This window comes from Bombus impatiens, unplaced genomic scaffold (assembly GCF_000188095.3).
Source record: "Bombus impatiens unplaced genomic scaffold, BIMP_2.2 scf_0080, whole genome shotgun sequence".
Classification (NCBI taxonomy): Eukaryota; Metazoa; Arthropoda; class Insecta; order Hymenoptera; family Apidae; genus Bombus; species Bombus impatiens.
The window spans coordinates 1,330,937-1,351,386 of record NT_176499.1 but is presented as its reverse complement, the minus strand read 5'-3'; the positions used below and the strand labels follow the sequence as shown (position 1 = coordinate 1,351,386).

At 32.4% G+C, this 20,450-nt stretch overlaps 1 protein-coding gene across 2 annotated transcripts; it reads right to left on the bottom strand.

Annotated features, from left to right (window-relative positions):
* Positions 1 to 1,344: 1,344 nt before the first annotated feature.
* On the bottom strand, positions 1,345 to 19,968 carry LOC100607968 (high-affinity dopamine transporter). 2 transcript variants are annotated; one of them, XM_033324852.1, is made up of 13 exons: positions 19,407 to 19,968; positions 17,211 to 17,248; positions 14,589 to 14,762; positions 8,133 to 8,267; positions 6,747 to 7,059; positions 6,281 to 6,419; positions 5,873 to 6,007; positions 4,889 to 4,992; positions 4,172 to 4,409; positions 3,734 to 3,862; positions 3,376 to 3,576; positions 2,941 to 3,108; positions 1,345 to 2,740 (listed from the first exon to the last, which is right to left on the bottom strand). In XM_033324852.1, exons 3-13 carry the CDS (start codon positions 14,749 to 14,751, stop codon positions 2,528 to 2,530), a joined length of 1,938 nt encoding a protein of 645 aa, XP_033180743.1. In that variant the 5' UTR covers positions 14,752 to 14,762; positions 17,211 to 17,248; positions 19,407 to 19,968; the 3' UTR covers positions 1,345 to 2,527. The 2 variants fall into 2 exon arrangements, with proteins under 2 accessions (XP_033180743.1, XP_003485830.1); XM_003485782.4 differs by lacking the exon at positions 17,211 to 17,248.
* Positions 19,969 to 20,450: the final 482 nt, after the last annotated feature.

Sequence of the window (20,450 nt, the reverse complement as noted above, 5' to 3'; positions counted from 1 at the left end):
GCGAGCTGGCAAAAATGCACAAAATACATATAATATTTAAATATCCAAATATAAAAATCCAAAAATAAAAATATAAAAATATCCAAATATAAAATATCTGAAATAAAGTGCATTTCGAAGATGAAACAAATCCGTATTTAGTACCTATTCTTTTAGTTCTGTTCATAAAAAATATGAATTTATATAAATAATCGCAGTTTAATAATATATATTCTAGCGTAACGTAATTTGCTGCTGTCAGTTATATGTAACCCACTTTCCAAATAAATTATTGTTACTTTAATCATAAATTTATGGCATTTTACGTGTTTAATGGTCCAGATCTATACGAGTATTGGATTGTACTAAATATTGTATGGGTAAAAGCGCTGTTGCTTCTTAACGATGACACATTTTCTCGATAACGCTTGAAATTCACTATTCTTTAATGTAAAATTTTACACCTGATCGGTGATTATAATTCGCGTATAGTCTACACAGCATATACGTCCGATCGAACCAGACGAAGTAAGAGCATTCGAATAATCAAATGGAGATAGTTGGATCTGCGAACAGATTACTTCTTTAACGCTTTATTTATGTAAAACGTGTGTTAATCCTTTATTAACAAATAAGGGGCTCAGAAGAAAAATGATACGAATGACAGCATCTTTTAATACTATAAATTTAATAACTACAGATTATAAATTAAAATGTATTAAAATGTATTATAATGATGCCGTACATATTTATAAAGCCTTGGAAATTTAATAAACAAAGTCCTTTATATAAATGAAGATACCACGTATCCCTTTTTAGATTTATTTTATTTTCAGAAAAAAAGTGTACTCGTATCATTTTTCCACTAAACCCCTTGGATAAGAATAAATTTGTATTCTATAGATTTTTCTCTGAAAACTTGTTAGCGATACGCTTTCCAGATTTATATTATTTACATCGTACATGTGTACCAGCTTAAAATTTAATTTTGGTTCATCAAATTTAAAGAGTATTTAAATTTATAGGAAAGTAGTATCGAAGTTTCATCGTGAAATTTTCACTTAACCTTATAGAATATCTTTCTATGCCCGCAGAATTAATATTGTCAATCAGAATACAACGAAAGTTAAGACGCGTTAAGATACTAGTTAAGATACTAGAAACTTTTTCTTCCAAAGGACGATAAAATTGGCAACTCCACGAATGAAATATACTCTATAAATTCTATTTAATCATTTAATCATTTCTCTTTCTTTATCAATTATGTATTTATGTTTATTTTATATATTTATATATTTTATATTTTATAGATTTAACGTTTATGTAACGAAGACTCTAACTTTTCTTCGTCTTTGTTTCTTCGAAACATTCTTAATCGACAAAAGATTAAGTTTCATTGAATGTTAAAGCTACTCAAGAAATTTCCTTGCTTCGGATAATTACAGCCTTGAACTTACTAGATCTAGAATAATATTCATGATCTATTTAACGAATTTATCGAGGAAATTTCATGAAGCCTATAATATTTACAGGTTGGGCTATGTTTTACATTTGCAATGTGTTCTTTTGAACACTTTAGGAAATTTCTAAATTTGTTTTAAAAATTATCTGGGTAAAAGTCACATATATGCTACAGATAACATAAAAAGTAAGTAGAATCGCGTTGTGACTGAACAAAATGCGTAAAGCATAATAGTGAATCAACCAAAAGATAGATTATAATGAAAATACAGAAGCTGTTCCTATTTCCTCCAATATTTTGAGTGCTTCTGCAAACCTAAGGAAGAATTTCTCGATTATTTGTGTATAACAAATATTGTCTAGGAGAATTAAACGATTCGGCATTTTAACCGATTAAAATGCGTTTTGTCTTTTCAGATTTTTGTCCGTAACATATATGTATAATAATACATTGTGAGATTGATATATTTCAAAAAAAAAAGGTTGTCGAAGAAAATTATTCCTTCTGTGCACTCAATTGTATCATCTTCATGTTCATAATCAAATTTAAATTCTTCCTGCCTTCTACCTTTAAATTGTGTTTCGTTTGAAGTTTGTATGCTGCAAATAATATATATACGAAAATACGATAATCTCTACACGTATTCGGATACCAAAATACATTTACTACAGATATTCTATAGCGTTATTATTGGTAAGAAAAGAGTCAAGTGCATTAAAAGACTAGTGTGGGTATGAAACAATCGAAAACACGACGGAGCTTAACACGATTCACAGGAGACATCGGAATGTCTGTTTCGGAAATTTCTCGTAAATAAATCGCGTCCCGTTAAGGAAAGCTCCTTTTCTGTTGTCCAAGGAATTTCAAAAGTTCAACGCCACAAAACTACGCCAAATTTCGAAACCTCGTCATTCAGAGAGTAAAGAATGAATACGAAAGGACTTTTATCGTAAAATCTAAGTGGGTGCGTTCGAAATCTTAGTGATTGAGTGGAAATAATTTTGAATAAAACTATATTTCCACGATAGAATATTAGCAAAGATATACTTGGAACCGGGCACCGTGCAAAATCACAACCGCACTGTCCTAGACTGGCTCCGGAGGTGGATCTCCGTTAACACCTTCTCTGGATTGGATCATCACTTCTGTTTGTTCTTTGGTCAAATCTTGTTGTTCCTTTGTTACGTTTAGATCCTGATCTGCGATAAAACTACGACGAACCGCACCGTTCACCACCGAGGATAGATCTGCGTTTCTTTGTTGAGTATCTCTCCAGGGAGTGGTCAGAACTTTCAATCTCTGTAATTTATTACGTACATCTATCTATCGTGCGTCTATAACTCTCTACGCTGCACAGATAGAACTTATATTGTCATTTACAACATGTCGATTATAGAAATCGTATGCAAATTATTTCTGTTATCCCATATTAAACAATATCATTACGACGAAAACGCCAAAAGGAAATAAAATCAATTGTATTAAAATCATGATATTACCTGAATGAAACTGCCGGGCGTGACGACGATCTTATAAATTGCGATGCCGGGTATCATGGCAATTGAGGAAGTCGCAATTAACCAGCCTAATACATTTGCCCAGACAGGGTACACGTAATCCTCATAAGTCAGTGGTTCATAACCCATTAAACCGTAAACGATGATAAACTGTAACAATATAAAAAATTAATTTTTTGGCAAAGGACATATAGAAAAGGAATAGAGAATTGTGACCTATTTAACTATTGATTGATTACATTTCTGAAAGGAATACGAGTAGTACAAATTTGAAGAAATTGAAAAAGATCTGTACTTAACAAAATATTAGGTACATGTGTATTATTTTACTAATTATGCGAAAGTTAGAAGGAAAGTATCATACTAATTACAATGCACGTTGTATACGATATAGAGCTATGTGTGTGGCAGATATACCATGAGAAATATCGGAGCAACGAATTTCCAGCAGACTCTCCAGTAGATTCCAGGTGAAAACCCAATCATATCTTTAATATCTGCGCAAAATCTATCTACCCCGTAGATCCAACTAACAGCGATCGCCTCCGCCAAAACTGCAAACAACATCGAGTAGCCAGCTGCGTATCGGTCCAATAAGTGGAAAAAGTAAAAGCCACCCTGTGTATAACAAATATCATTTTTTATGTAAAGATCAATTATGCCAAGAAGTTTTTTAACGATAAAAAAAAAACACGATTAGATCGAAAATGATCCAAATGAAGTAGCAGAGTCAATTACAATTATTTCATGAAATGCGTTATAGTCATCGTCTTACCTGGGAACACGAGGCTAAACCAACGAGGAAGTATAGCGTGAAAAGCGAAGCGACGAAAATTTCGCGATTATTCCCGATAATTAGAAACTCATCGCTAAGAGCAGTTATTATCGCTTCAGAGCCCCCGAACTACAAGAAAAGATTTGATTATGCTCTCAAAAAGAGAATTGATTACACATATAATATAATTGAATTATTATATTGCACTGTAAGGTGTTCGCGATAGAGTATTAAGATTAATTAAGTAATTAAAATTAACACAACTAACATTATCGAATACTAACATTATCACGAGGAATGATAATTTATGTAGTCACAGTTTTCAAGTTAATTACATACTGTTCTCTCGTTGTCTTAATTGCACAGAACAATATTTCATTAAATCTGCTGTATTTTTTCTAACAATAATAAATAGAAGTTATATGAATAGCGACATACCGAGCTATCCAACCCCAACGTAAGCAACATCATAAAAAAGATAAGCGCCCAAAACATCGATCCAGGCATAGTAGCGATAGCAGCAGGATAAACGATAAACACTAGACCAGGTCCTTCAGTCGCTACATCCTGGATGGACTTTCCACTTGCTCGAGCCATGTACCCTAGTACAGAAAAAATCACAAAACCAGCGACGAACGATGTTGCGCTGTTTATCAAACTGGTTAATAAAGCGTCCCTGGAAAACATGTAAGCGACAAATAAATTTTACATTTATCAGTACACAAATTTATTATTTTTTATGTATTCAATCGAAATCTATAGATATTTAGATACAAATGTACGATTTTTATTTATAAATATTGGATAATAAGATTGAGAATATTTTATGTAATTGAATGAAAATAAAAATTTGTTCAATGAAAAGTGAAATTTCATTATTTTCTAATTCAGTTTTATTTCATGATAGCGCGTTCGAATGAAAAGTTTATGAAAAGTTAAGACTTTATTTTATTAAGTCAAGATTAAGAAAAAAGAGGAAAGTATGTTTCCACATTAGGCTAATTTTCTATCCATTCGTTCTCAATGAAAAATATACTTATAGTAAATAAAGGAGCGAGACCGTTTAAACAATTTATTATACTCATTACTTGTAAAACTTCACTATCTAAAACTAGTTAAAAATGAAATATACTTAATTACACACATATTACTTACTTGTAAACGTTGTTGTGATATTTATTATAACTTGCATAAGCCAAAAGCACCCCAAAACCCGGTCCGAGAGAGAAGAACACCTGCGTTGCGGCATCCACCCACACCTAAATAGAGATTAAGCATTCAAGAAAAATCGCCAGATAGTCTCAATTTTACGATTGAAATTGAAATTTTATCCAAAATTCAAAAAAGGCAGTTTATCTTCTTTAATAAAGAAAGATTTATTTTTTCCGTCCCTTTCTTTCCAGAAGATTACGTTTGCGTCGTAAAAGTAATCGACAAATTTATTAACTTTTAAACATCTTCCTCCGTAAAAAAGAGAAAGGAAGATACAGAGACAACGATTCGTAAATTCTGATATTTTAGAAGTCAACAAATTTTTCTCGGTCGTTGTGCAAAATTTACTCGAGCGATCTAGAAACGGTATTCAAGTCGCCAGAGAAAAATGCATTTCACTTGCGAGTCAAGAGGGTGAGAACGTGAGATTTCATGGCCGTGACTGGACCGAACTCTAATAGTCATTATGACAGGTACACAGAGTTTCCATTTTCAGCGTCGTCGGTTAAACTCGGCACGTTTCTCCCTTTCCCATTTTTCTCACTATCCGATTTTTTCGACCCTCTTACGCCGGTGCATTAGCTTGCTGACCCTCGGATTCTTATTCTTTTCCATGACCACTGTAAATAGCTACATATTTCATAACGCCGCGATCATCCCCTGAAAAGGCGATTCGCTAAATTCAAGAGGCGGAGTCGACAAACTCACGATAAACCACAAAAGTGAAACTACGATATTGCGTAATAATTTCAAGGTACAATCGCGTATAAATTAGTTTCAATATATTTTTTATTATTACATAAATTTGATAATATCTGTACGTACGTTTCGTTCGTTTTAACTAAATTATTTCTGACTTATATCTGTAGGATGACTTTCAAAAGCTACTGTAATAGAATAATTGTGAAATAACGTTATTTTATTTACCTCAGCTTTTGTTATAGCAGAAAAATTCGGATTAAGGTAGTAGCGTATTCCTTCCAGACTTCCTGGCAACGTGACGCCTCGTATAAGTAGGATCAGTAAAACAGCATAAGGAAATAGAGCCGTAAACCAAACCACCTATAACAAAAGAATAAAATTGTTTGATCGTTCTATTCGATGGAACGATAATCTTAGATTGTTGATAATAGCATAACGTTTTAATACAAAAAAGTTATGGTTAACCAACAGTAGTCATAAGAAAGAGTTATAACGTGAACAAAATATTAGAGTAATAGTAAAAAGATGAAGTAACATTTTTGTTCATACTGCTTTTACAGTTATTTCTACTGTAGAATTTATTTCTAGACGACTGGTGACGTGAAATCTAAATTTACACCATAAAAAGTTTACCTTGCCAGAAGTAGAAATGCCCTTCCACAAAGAGAAGTAACAAATCAGATAGACTACCAGCAGACATAACGCAATATCCCATTTAATTGTCCCAAGATCGTGTAAACCTTCGCTTTCGTGAAGCTCCAGAATAGCTCGACTGTCAAGAAAATTACCGAATTAGTTGCTCAAAAACATGCCTTCTTCCTTATTTCGTAATATTTGATTATTTCGATTTTTAAATATGATAAACGTATTATGAAATATGTAAGTATATGATATAGCCTTAAAAAATTGCCTGAAAACAAAGCAAATTGCTATACAGGCTCCGTTTTGTTACCAATTTTCCATAAAAAAAATGTGTATGTATAAACATTCGCAGTCTATTCATAAATAACGAATATCAGTGATATATGTACAACAAAGCACAAGCAATATAGAAAATCCACGCTTTTAACGCAAAACAGATATCCAGAATAAAACTTACTTGAAATATTCTTGAGCAGCGCTCGTGTACCACGTATTGTTGTAGCCTTGATTTGAATCTCTACCCAAATGTTCGGCTATTAGGGAGGAATTACTAGATTCTATCGAATCGAGCGAACCAAACATATTGTCGAATGTATAAGAAATATTAGCGTCAAACGCTCGACAATGTGGCGTATTCCATGGATTGTCACAAGTGGTCCAAGGTAAAAGGCTGGAGAATGAGGCGAAGAAATACCTCAATGCCCAAGCAATGATCACATTGTAATAAAAATCGACGTAGAATGCAATTAGTACCACTGCATACCCAATACCTATGCAAACATTCGATTGTTATATTCAATTTTTGAACATATTTCGAACTTTTAATAAACTAGTAATAAACTAGATTTGGAGGTTTGGATAAATCAATTTTATGCAACGGTTTATAATTTATATTAATTTATTACGTTAGTACTTAACTATATTTAACTATATCAATGACCGAAGGTAGAATGGACGCGATTCATTTAATTTTCAGAACGATAAGTCTCTTTCCATATATAGTTAAGCAGTAAAAAGGTAATTGGCGTTTCAGAAGGATTAAAAATCTCGGAGGACATGTCCTATGTTCTGATTCCTGAGCCGGAGAATATTCCATTATCCCGTGGGAAATGTGTCTTGAGCGGCGAATCAATTACGTCGTTCATCGATGCGGATCAGAAGGAAAAAGCGCGCAGAAGACAAGAGTCAAGAAGAATCCTGCATTCCCATCGATCATCACGACGATCCTAGGTGAAATCGTCACGATCCAGGAAATCGACGGAAATGGAAGCTCTTCTCAAGTGGTCTTCCATCCTCGGATTTTCCAGGATTTATACGCGTTACATAATGTACCGTATAGCGCGATGTAGAGCAAAAGAAAAGAAAATATACCGGCCGTGTCTAATGCATAGTTCCTCGTCGTAGAAGATGACGGTAAAGTGCTTTGAAACGTTTCCAGAACTGTCTTCTGAGAGTCAATCAGAAAAGTAATCGCACACAGTGATGCTATTACCTCCATTGTTGATCTTTTCGGTGCAAAGAATCAAGTGGAAGAGGAATTTTAACGCGATTACTTCTAAGCTCGATGATATTAGACGGGGTTTCTCGAAATATGCTGTGTTCAGTTATTTAGGTTTTGAATGCGTATTTCGTATAATTGATTGTTGTTTTATTATACGATATTATACAATGTAAATGGTAAGAAACAAACATTTCTGCGAGCATTGATATATACTTTAAATTTCTGTTAGGAAATTTATAAAATTAAAGCGTTAAAAACGTGAGTCATCGAAGAACCGTCACATTATTACTATTATTCTCGGTTTAGTAATTAGCACCAACATAATTAAGAAAAGGATCTTACCTTTTAAAAGTGGCACCAAGCGACCCCAACAAGTGATCGCACCTTTTCGATTGAACTGACCCAGAGCAAGTTCCATGTAAAACAGCGGAATTCCTCCTACCACCAACATTATACAATACGGAACCAGAAAAGCCCCTGTAAGCATAAATATAGTATAACATAAATAATAAAATAATAACTCTCTCAATAATGATCAGATATAATAAAAATTTCTAAAACTGTAATTAATGGGGAGGAGAAATGTCTGAACGCTAAAAACTTTTAAATACTTTCACGTATGGTGGTATTTAGGTATGAATAAAATAACAGCAAGTTTTTTCATTAGAAAACGAGAAAATCATGTTCATATCTTTGATCAAATTGAACGCGTTTAATTTATTTACAGGCACTGTGGGACACGTCCGGATTCTTATCATCTTTGATGACATCTGCCGCGTGACAAGAGACCGATATGAAGAGCGAGGAAAAAAGTGATGTGCGAGCCACTCGCATCATCGTGTTAGCTGCATAACTGAATTGCAGAATATTTAGAGCACCAGTGGCAGCAAGGTGCTTTTAGGTACGTAATTCGATAGCGAACTTTTGAAAATGTAGCAAGGCAATGGCTGAAATGGTGATTCTGATAAAGCTGATTTATCAAACGGTTAAACAAATACAAGTATCATGAATTCTTAATTAGCACTCGGTATTAGAACGAAATCAAGATTATATAAAAAAAGTAAAAATAGGGTAAACAATATATAGTAAATGCATAGCATATTCCAACAAATTTTAGTATGTATTTAGTATGTATTCATTATTTAAATTAACCATTATTTAAGTAAAACAATATATCTATAACAAGTATTTAAATAATATTTTTTTTTTGCACACGTTTTGTAGATTCTAAAAGTCAGGAACATGCATGGACAATATCTTCTATGTTTTGGATACAAATTTCCTCAGATATGTTGAACATTCTTACTCGTTGCCCGTCTTCGTTTTTTCCCAATAAATTCTTCTTAGTAACCACGGAGACGTAATCGCATTAAATAAGGATATTCCCTTTTTCTTATGCCCTGCAGTGATGAATTTTTCTCATTTCTCGTTGACGAATAAATTCGACATAAGTGCTTTTGAATGTTCTTTGTCCATTTGTATAACGAAAATTAAAACTTATTGAAACTTTAATATTTAGTAAAAAATGGACTTGTCTGTTTTTGAAGGAAATAATATAAAGCTATTAGAACTTATTTTCGTAGATTATCAAAGATAAACTGAATACCACATAATGCAGATATTAATTACTTAAAAAGTATTATATTTTAACAAATCATTTAGACAAAAATTCAGTAAAGTGCTTCGATAAGAATAAAATATTTTTAAGAAATATGTGTTTCTTCTAAATGCTAAATACCATGATGTTTCATCCATAATTAGAAAATCACTTATTAAGTATATTATTAAATATAAGAAACCATGTAATTCGATTAATTATCTGTGAACAATTTATTTTAATTGTAATGTTTTTAATTATAAGTTTCCTTATGAAAACGTACGATCAAACATTTTTCATATTCAAATCTCCTTATCCTTGTTAAAGATCGATGATGTGTTGATGTTCGTCGATTATATTTCTAATGGTATGGTTAGGAGACTCATCATTATATTTAATATACCACGCTATATAAACATGAACAACGTACACATAGATATACATATGCATGTGTAGAAAAATTCTTAGAAATCGATTGCAACATTAAATGTAAAATCTCAGAACTATTAAAAGCGACTAAACTTGTTTAAATAATTACAATGTGCTTTAATGTCGTAATAGCTTCATAACAAGTTCGTAATAAACTTGCTGTATTCATATTTACATACAAGTTAAGATAACGGTCTTTCATTAAAATTCCAACAGAATTCTTTAATAATCTATTAAGGAATTTTTGTGTCTTAATTTTATATTTGTTTCTATTTAATAATCTTATGTTTATATTTCTTTACTATTTTTATTAATAAACGTTTGTATTTCAATTTCCTTGCAATATATATATTCATATAGCACCTCTAAAGAGAGTTCTTCCGTATGTCATGAACAAATGCCCGGCTTTGAATAACATTTCCGTTTAATTTTGGTCCTTTGAAAATATAACGATTTTCAAAGACCGACACTTTGCACTTGGGTTCAACTAGATTTTAGTAACTCATTAATGCTTGTAATACGAATGACTTGAGAAATTTAAGTGTATATAAGATATTTTCTCAAGCTTTAAGTTTATTTAAAGATTTAAGCACATTACATTCATTAATCAAGTATTAATGGTACATTAACAATATATAAACCACGCAGAAATCAAAATGATCCAACTCGATCTTTTATTAATTTCTTAATTTCATTACGTAAGCATACGATCAACAGGCAATTCTCAAAGAACGAGTGCTTTATTCCTATAAGTTCATTCATCGCACATAGATGATATAAATATTAATAAATTCTAAGGTAAACTTAAGAAATAGTATTTGTAACATATTTGTATTTTTCAATTTATAGAGTTGATAAAAGTGACTTCTGAACGGTTTATATGAATGGCTTTTCGCATTCGAAAAATTTTCTGAAATGTTCAATCAACAACTTCGGTACATTTTGCAACAAAGCTTTTTGAAATCAAAAATTTGACTTCGAGTAGGAAAAAATTATAAATATCAATGAATTTATTCCTACACAGTATCCAGTCTTCTTCCTTTTTTCTATTCGCTTCATTCGTGTCTAATTGAAAATATTTCATTACCGTTTTATAAAAATACACCAATTTAAAATAAATTTTTACTTTTCAATGAAATTAATTTAGATGTAAAATAGATTTGAGATATCTCTGTGCTTCATTAGCAAATAAGGAATATTCATCGATAAATTATACAAAAGGTAGAAATTCGATTAAAACGCAGTCACTGTAACCGCAGAGAATAAAAACTTTATTATGAATGCGTATCCAACGAGAAAATGCATTATTTAAACCGTTACGTTGGATTCATGGAACTATAAATAAGTGAATTAGAACATAAAGTACATTTCCATTTTGTACTTGACCATTTGAAAATTATACATAAAGCATTTATTATAATAACAAAATCTTTCTTCAATTTCATCTTATCATTTTATGTATAACATTCATCTATCTTTAATCTAAATTTACTAGATGATCAGAGTTCTGCAATTTAAGGACAGGAGTATACATATGAGTCACAGTATTTCGTTAAAAAATATGAAACCTGCACAATCTCTAATGCTAATCATATATTGTATACACAACATAGTAATCATTAATGAAACATAAAATATAAGTCTTATATAACCATATATCTATTACGTGAGGAAGTGATTCCTTATAAAAAGAATTAACCAGAAATATGAAAAATAAAGTTTCCTTATACCCGGTTTAGCTTCCTAGAAAATCGATTTCGTAAATTATGTGTGTGTGAGTGTGTGATTTCGTTATACGTAATCTATCACGATACCAACTTTACACGTAGTAAAATGCTGTACTTTACAAGTTGAAAAAGCTGTAATTTTCAAAATTCCATATTTTCTAAATTCGATAAACACGAACAATTTTTAACCTTTTGCGTAAACATACAAAGTTCCAATTACAGCTTCTATGTATGAAACAATTTGACCATTGACTCATAGATGATGAAGCTAATCGTCCAACGTTCATGCCATTATTCACCATACACGTGTATCTAAAAGTGAGTCGAAGGTTTAACAACATATTATGTAAAACCAGATCCTGTTCTAAGCAAGGATAATTACTTTTTCAAATCTATAATAATCAATCCGGCGATATAAACGTACAAAATCGATTCGCAATGTTCAGTTCAATCCACGACCTATTTTATTTGAATCATGTTGTTTAAAGCTGTTTCGTTTACAACGAGGAAATGATGACAACAAAACCGTATGTGGAAAATTTGTAAATTTTCGCAAAGAAGAAGCGTGAAACACAGGGCAAAATCATGGGACATAATGGATCGTATACGGTGTCATGCAGCAGACAGAGGCGTCGCGAACGTCCATGATCAAAGGCCGGCCCGAATGGGAAATTATAATTAATTAAGGTAATTGGAAATTAGCGACCGATCTTGTCGGTACTAATGGTGCGCCCTACTCTCCTCTTAATTGAGTTAGCAGCCGCTTTTGAGGAGGCCCCGTATCGCTGATAGCTGGTCCTAATCGTATTCCTACGAAAGACTCTATAGAACAAAAGCTAATAACGTCGTCGCCGCCATCGTCATCGACCCCGCCGTCGTCGTCATCATCGTCATCGCTGAACTCGGTCTTCAAAGTCGCTGCGAGTTGCTTATGGAAATTGTTGTTAGAAGGTTTGTAAAAGAAAACTAAAGGGTTCGAACTTTGTATGTGATAAATAAAAGTAAAACAGGTTCGTAAAATATAATACAATACCATTATATTACGATTCATAATGTAACCTTGAAAGTGAAACTGTCGTCTTAAGATTTCAGCGCGGTCTTTTTTCTAACATTTCCATTTATATTCATCAGACTTTTTCGATGATATTTAAAGATTGTGCTGAATATATTAAATTGCGAATAGCGATTACAAACTTTCTTACTCTTAGTAAATAACAAAAGTATGATAAAAATAAGTATTCTTACATGTGTATTTAAAAAAAAGATACGCAAAACATATGAAACATAGAGAATATGCAAGATAAATAGTACAAAAATCTCCTACAGGTAAAACAATTTATTTTCCAGATCCCCCGCTTTATTTACAATTTTCTATAAAGCTATGGATTTGCATAGACATCCACAGTCTAGTGATAAGTTTGAAATACGGTTTTAATTCGTTACGGTATTTAAATTGTTACGTAATAATCTCGCTCACGTTTTAAAAAAAGAGAACGTTGTTTGAAAAAAAATCTTGGAACAAAAAGTCGCTCATATCAAGACACTTCAAATATTTTCCTAAATATCACGATCGCTTAAGCTTCTTTAAATGAAATCGATCATACAATTTTATTTGAACAGAATATATAGGAGATGATTGACATGGAAACTAAATCGAAAACATGATGTAACTAGGGCTAAGAATTAAATCTACGTGGACGCTGTAATCTTCCGAGTCGGTGCGTGACTCTTAAATTGCTCTTTCGCTTTAATTTAGGCCAATTTTGAGTCCTGCAGCAGATGCTTTCACGGATAAGAAGCCTAGAGTGAAATCTAAATCTCAGGGTCATTTTCCACGAGGTAAATGCCAATTAGTCGACCGGTTAACGCGATGTTACCTTACTGCCGGAATGCATTACTTGATGCATCCCCTATTGCGCAACTACGAAATAACGCCTTGCAACGCTATCAGATAAAATAACAGGATGTTTGACAGGATTAATATCTTTGAAAATATTTTTCAATATCTTAAATGTTTCACGGATTTCGTAATCGTTATTTCACAACCCGAGTAGTACATAAATGTGGAGGAAAAATCAAATCTTGATTTTTCTTTTAATATATTTTAAATATAAAAATGTTATATACTATATACCTATGTCCTATTAACTAAGTTTAATCTACGTTGTTTCGAGAATTACCGAGATTGCAAAATTTGTTTTTAATCGCTGAAAACGCATTGATAATCGTCGATCAAGCGTGATGTGTAGTATTCACGATTAGAAACGATCTATTCGTTGTTAAGCATTATTCTGTTGCTATTCCTACGCATATCATTATCCAGAAATATCTGGTTTATCTGATATAAAGGAAACAAAGCATCACAGTTAAAAACGCGCTTTTTGTGTCCATTTGTACTTCTTGCGATTATATACAGGGTAGTTGGTAACTGAAATGATTTTTAACGAATCAATTTGTTTATTACAGAACGGTGAGACATGTCGTCAAGGGTGGTGAAAAATCATCCAAAGATGAATGGCGGCGTTGATGGCAGGGAGACTTGGTCCGGCAAAGTTGACTTTCTCTTGTCTGTTATTGGATTTGCTGTCGACCTTGCCAATGTTTGGAGATTTCCTTATCTATGTTACAAAAATGGCGGTGGTGAGTATCGCAACATTCTATCTTTTTGGAATTATGTAGCTACTATTCATATATACAGGGTGGTTGGTAACTGGTGGTACAAGCGGAAAGGGGGTGATTCTACGCGAAAAAAGAAGTCGAAAATATAGAATAAAAAATTTTTTTTTTAATTTTTCCATCGAGACAACGATCTACAGTGAGATCCGTTATAACGAGACGCGATAAAGTGCACGCGTACCGACCGAAAATTCAAAGTCGACTTTCTCGAAAACAAAGCCTCGAACGAAAAATTGTTATTCTATATTTTCGACTTCTTTTTTCGCGTAGAATCACCCCCTTTCCGCTTGTACCACCAGTTACCAACCACCCTGTATATATGAATAGTAGCTACATAATTCCAAAAAGATAGAATGTTGCGATACTCACCACCGCCATTTTTGTAACATAGATAAGGAAATCTCCAAACATTGGCAAGGTCGACAGCAAATCCAATAACAGACAAGAGAAAGTCAACTTTGCCGGACCAAGTCTCCCTGCCATCAACGCCGCCATTCATCTTTGGATGATTTTTCACCACCCTTGACGACATGTCTCACCGTTCTGTAATAAACAAATTGATTCGTTAAAAATCATTTTTCCTGCAGAATTAAGGAAGCGAAGCAAACAACAAACAAAATTTGACGATTTCTGGCTTATCTACTGACTATTTCATACTTATAAATTTGTTAATCAACAAAATTTCAGCCAACATGTAATATTATCGAAATATTGGATTATTTGGAAAGCTGTGTACATATTCGATGAGATTGGAAGAAAAATTATTTGAGAGGATCAGATGAAAAATGATCTGACAAGTGACAAAATCTGTAATTTGATGAAACTATGAGTGAAATTAAACGTTAATAAAAGATATGTGCACGTCTCTAAACATTCAAATCACGTTACTTACTCAAAAAAAGTTTTGAAATTCTCAACAAAATTAAAATTTTCTCAAACTTGGTCACACATTTCCCGAACAACCCGATACAGTGGTCGATGATTTAAATTGTGAGACAAAGAGACGCACTCCATGAAAATCCTGATACGAAATACAGCAACAAATCGAAATCCATCGAATAGACAGGGATATCTCGACCGAGTTGACAAGCACAATGGGTCCTCGTTCCGCGGCGATTTTTTCTAAAACGTCCATATCTAAAAGTTCGCTAATTCTCCGTCGATCGAAATCTAATTTGTCGTTTCTCTGAAGTTTAACCAATATCATCCATTACATTTTGTTCTGCCCCGACTATCGGTCGTATTAAAAAAGAAAAAAAAGGGAAGCCGTAAATAAGAATTTTCGATTTTTAAAAGATAATTCTTATAAATATAGGATAATGGAACTAGTTCATCGTCGGGAAAATGCGTTGAATTACATGAAAATTTCTTTGATTAAACGATATAATGTTTCGAAAGAAGTGTAAAGTTTTATTTGGAGAAAAGGACATTTCGTATACGCCAGTTTAATATTATGTTTTGTAAAAGATTAAAGATACGATGAGAAGGTGAGAGAGGGAAGGTGACAGAATGGATGTGGTAGAAGAAAAGAGGGTGGTGGATGGAGGAAACGCGTGCGGGCGCGTGCGGGCGCGGTCACGTGTAATTTGGCGACGACAAGTTATCGATAGCCCTTCAGGCGACAACGCTTAACCCCCGAGCGAGGCTCATTGTGCCCTGGTGACGGGTTCCGGATAAACAGCGTATATTTCAAAGGCGACCGCGGTGCCGGCTTCGAGGGGACTCTCGACGAGGGGTTTTCTGTCACACGCACTGATCCATGCTTGTCTATAGATCGACCCGATTAATTGATATTCGGCGGTTATTGCCGAACGACGATAGAACTCTCTTTCTCTCTTTCTCGCAGTTAGTATCTCCCACTTGGTGTCTCTGTAAACAGGTGCGACGAAAAATGATGCTTTTATTTCAACTGATTTTTAATCTAAATTGTTACGACTACTAAAGTTTCATTCAGATTAGTCTTTAGGTGGTTTAAAATCATGTAGGCCGATCGCGAGTAATATATTAAATTCATCCTTAAGCTCACGAAAAATGTGAAATACCAAAGTTGTTAAATTTCAATTACATTCGTTCACTTTTTAATTTTAGGCTGTAATCCTGTAAACGTTACATTTTATTCTTGTTCAATTTATTTGGATAAAAAGCCCATTGTGCTTCTCTGATCTGTCACAACATTCGCAAAATGGTTTCATGAACAAAATGCAAAAACCAGTTGCAATATTGTACGTTCTAACTATTTATTGGAGATCTGAGTAATGAATACAAAATGGAATAACTAACGGGAATAAAATTAGTATAGCATTTGTGAAATATTTATGAGAAATATATTCTATAGGCCAAAACTACTATTTATAATATTACCATTCAATGAATAGTATTCATGAAATTATTATTAGCATGATAGGCTCCAACGTTAAAAGAAAACTAGAAAACAACAAGCCCAAGGAAAAGTCTGTAAAATAACTACGATTTGATTGAAAATTCCATGATTAGAGTTTTATTTAATACTACTGAAGTATTTAGTTTAAAACACAAAACTCATAGTAATAAAGAAAACTTTAACTCTTTTAAAACATAAAAAAGCTGCAATATGTGTTCTAAACTAAAATTAAGACAGTCCGGCATGATAACTATAAAAAAAAATGTACTTAAAATTTTAATGAAAGAATCAATTTCAGCTATTAATTCGCCATTCATTTTTAAAATTTAATAAAACTCACATACCATTATCGCTAACCGATGGTTTTAATAATTATGAATCATAAATGTTATTTTTCACTATAATATTAAACGATTTATATACAGAGAATTATTTCAAACACATAACACTGAATAACAATTGTAATTGCGACGATAAAAACAATTGTTTCCCGCACCAGGTCATCCCACAGAGTCTAGCGTTACGCATAGAATTACACAGTAAGACGTTGAAGTCAAACTAGTTTTAATCACAGGCGCGTGCAATCAAACATTATGAAACAAATATCTTACCGAGAAACAAATCTAAGGCACGTACACCGCTTCGAGATCTATTAAAGACAGCCTTGTTCGGAAAAAAGCGAACGAAACATAACCGTCGCGTGTTCCTCAAGATTTAAACGGTGACACACGAATGCACTGAAGAAATAGAGGGAGATCGAACGTTGAAAGTGTGCAAATTCGAAGAAACGGAATGGCTAACTCCGGTGGGGCTAGAGCTTTTATCTTCTATTCAAGGTAACGTTGCAAGATTGTGTCTTTCTTTTCCTGTTCTTATTATATCATTAGATTGATCGCACAATTCCGTCATTTTTTTTTTTTCATGAAAAATAATCAATTGTTTTAACTGAAATTTCTTCTAATTAATCTTCAGTATAACATTCATTGTTACTTATAGTTTCCTTTCTCTTATCTGACAGTTCATTTATTCCATCGTTGTTGAATTTTTAATTTTTATTACTAACATATTCTTCCAATAACTCGATATTAAACATTTTTCTTCTGTCAAAAGTTTTACAAAGATATGAATAAATTATCAATCTGTCTGGAAAATCCTATAAAACTGCCTCTGTAACAAATTTTTCTCTCTAATACCCGTACAAAATGCAACGTTTAGGAAGCGCTTTGCTATGAAGCGATATAATCTGTTTAACAATTCTGCAATATTACATCATTGATTTACAGTTTACGTTTTAACGATTGAAATATATGTTTCATATAGAAAAAATCTAGAGACTGAACTTTTCTATCAAGCTAATATCATTCCTCAAATAATACTCAAGAAAACACTTTCGCGTTTCATATAAAGGAATATCAGCAATTAATCGATCATAGTTTCCTTCGTTCTTTATTTTTCATATTCATTTCACGTTATAGTTTTCTCAGTTTCACACGGCGCGGACTTATCTCGTTGTCTTCCCTTTTTTAAATTTCCCTTTCTCTTTATTATATATAAGTATAGCGAAATCATCTTGCAATCACTCTTTGAAAGGAATAATAGTCATAGCTAAGTTAAATTAGCAATTTTGTTATAAATTAGCAATGTTAATACTTTCATGCAATAGGTAATAGGAAAATAGAATTTCATTCTTAAAATTTTGTTATACGTATATATAAATACGTTTAATAGTATAATGCCACCATTTTGATCTTTGACACAACATTTTAATAGATCTCAAATATTAAACCATTTTTTCTTCTACATTCTATTACAACTTCTAAGATTTTATGTCAATATATCAAGGAAAACATATCCTTTGGTATAGAATTCTTCGTAACATACCTATTTATTAAAAGCGAATTAGATGTTGAAATATGAGAGTATAAGAAATAATTGTTGAAACCACAAACGACCATGAAAAATATAAGTATTTACACATGGAACGTACACTTGTAACCCGTCAAACCCGTTTAAATAATTGTTCGAATTTATTCTGTTTATAAACTTTATCTTTACCAGATTATTTTCGTAACATTTATAAAATAAATAAAAATCTATTTTCAATCATTTTTTATACCTTAAGATACCATAGTAAATAATACTTAACTTAGTGATAGGTAATTTTAATATGTATGCACCTATAATAAATCATAAAGAAAATGTATCGCGTTATTTCGATATTCTTCCTTAACAAACTTGTTGTTTGTTCCCGTTGTTCCCCAAACAACAGATAACAGATAGTAATATTCCTACGATAGTAATGAAAGGAATTTGCAGTCATGTCCAGAAGATATTTAAAAAGAGGTTACATACAATATTTAAAATAAAAGATACCTATACTGACCTTTCTACAATTGTTAAAATGTTATCTAAAATCCTGAGAAATATAGCAAAGAAATGAAAAATATCATTTAGTAAATAAATAATTAATACAAATGTTCAAATCATATTTCAATATAAATTTATCGTTTGTTTCTTTTTGTTATTAATAAAATCTTCTATAATCAGAGACAGTTATAACTTTGATTCAAATTTTCCCTCCTTATTATTCATATTCTTCTATTTCTTGATACTAGCTCCTTAATTAATTATGACCTTGTTTCTGTGAGAGTACAAATTATTTCCCAAAATGTCTGGATCTTAAAAGATAGATGCATGATTTTTATATCTTCTAATTCATAAGAAATTAACAAATAAGTCAAGTTCTTGAATACCAATAGAAATTATAATCGACGTTGAATACTTGAGATCGTGTACTTTTCACTTACCAAATAACCTCTCCGAAATGATTAACGAACGAGAACGACGATGCTGTGGCTCGACAAGACACTGCTACAGTGACCACAAGCTTCTTCAGTCCACACGACTCCCACGACGAGAACCCGCCACAGGGTCAAAAGTACCTCGAAACTCGTATCCGTCAGACCCATTACCGCGTCACTAACCGTCCACGAAATATTTTTTTTTACTTTGCGTGGAAGATCTTCCAGACGAATTGCAACTTCAAACTAAATTCAATGATTACTTGTACTTCGAATACAGAAAAAGTTCGCGTTTGTCTTTTTTCCACTTATTTTACTTTGCAAACGTAACAAAAGAAATCATCGAATCATGAAAATTTCTAATTATTGCCTTTTATGTACATGTTTTGTTTCAAATTGTAATTAAATAGTTTACAAAAATCACAACAGCAAAAATGGGTGGTCGATCGCTTTGCTGGCTGTCTCCGGAAGCAATTACCCATTGGTCACGATGACAGACCATCAGAAAGTTATGGTATAAATTAGAAAAGAGAACCTTGTCGCAAAGGTTCGAAAGAATGAATGAGGAAATTTGCCGGCAGCAGGACGTATATACGCGCTGAAGTCACGTGACACTGCGTAGTCCAAACCAGACACGAACTTACGTCTGCGCATGCACGGAATTTCGCGGCATCCAAAAAGGCCTCACGCGTCGGTCCTTTGAATAAAAAATTGTAAATAAAAATTTTATTTTACATGCTTTGAAAATAACAATTTAATTTTGAAATAAATTTAATGCAGTCATGTATGCGTGTTACATGTAAACCGCGTGTATATACCTAAGAAAATGTTATAACTTCCTAAATAAAAAATAATAAATATTTAACTGTTATATTTATCGAATTCGTGTACAATATAGAAAATAAAAGACCTTCCTTCTTTTTATTCCTTATCCTAGAATGTTATTTTTGATTGCTTTAAAATTAACTTTAAAATCTAAATTGATTACTTTAAAACTATGTATGTGTATTTTGAATATACAAATTCATCGTATCTTAAATGTGCGCACCA

What these genes read in the sequence shown, in the direction of transcription:
- LOC100607968 (XM_033324852.1), bottom strand. Translation starts at nt 14,751, where the DNA reads ATGTCGTCAAGGGTGGTGAAAAATCATCCAAAGATGAATGGCGGCGTT. An exon ending in GCATTTCTACTTCTGGCAAG is followed by an intron (nt 6,008 to 6,280) that starts GTAAACTTTTTA and finishes CTTTTGTTATAG; the next exon opens with GTGGTTTGGTTTACGGCTCT. An exon ending in TATCACAACAACGTTTACAA is followed by an intron (nt 4,410 to 4,888) that starts GTAAGTAATATG and finishes CATGTTTTCCAG; the next exon opens with GGACGCTTTATTAACCAGTT.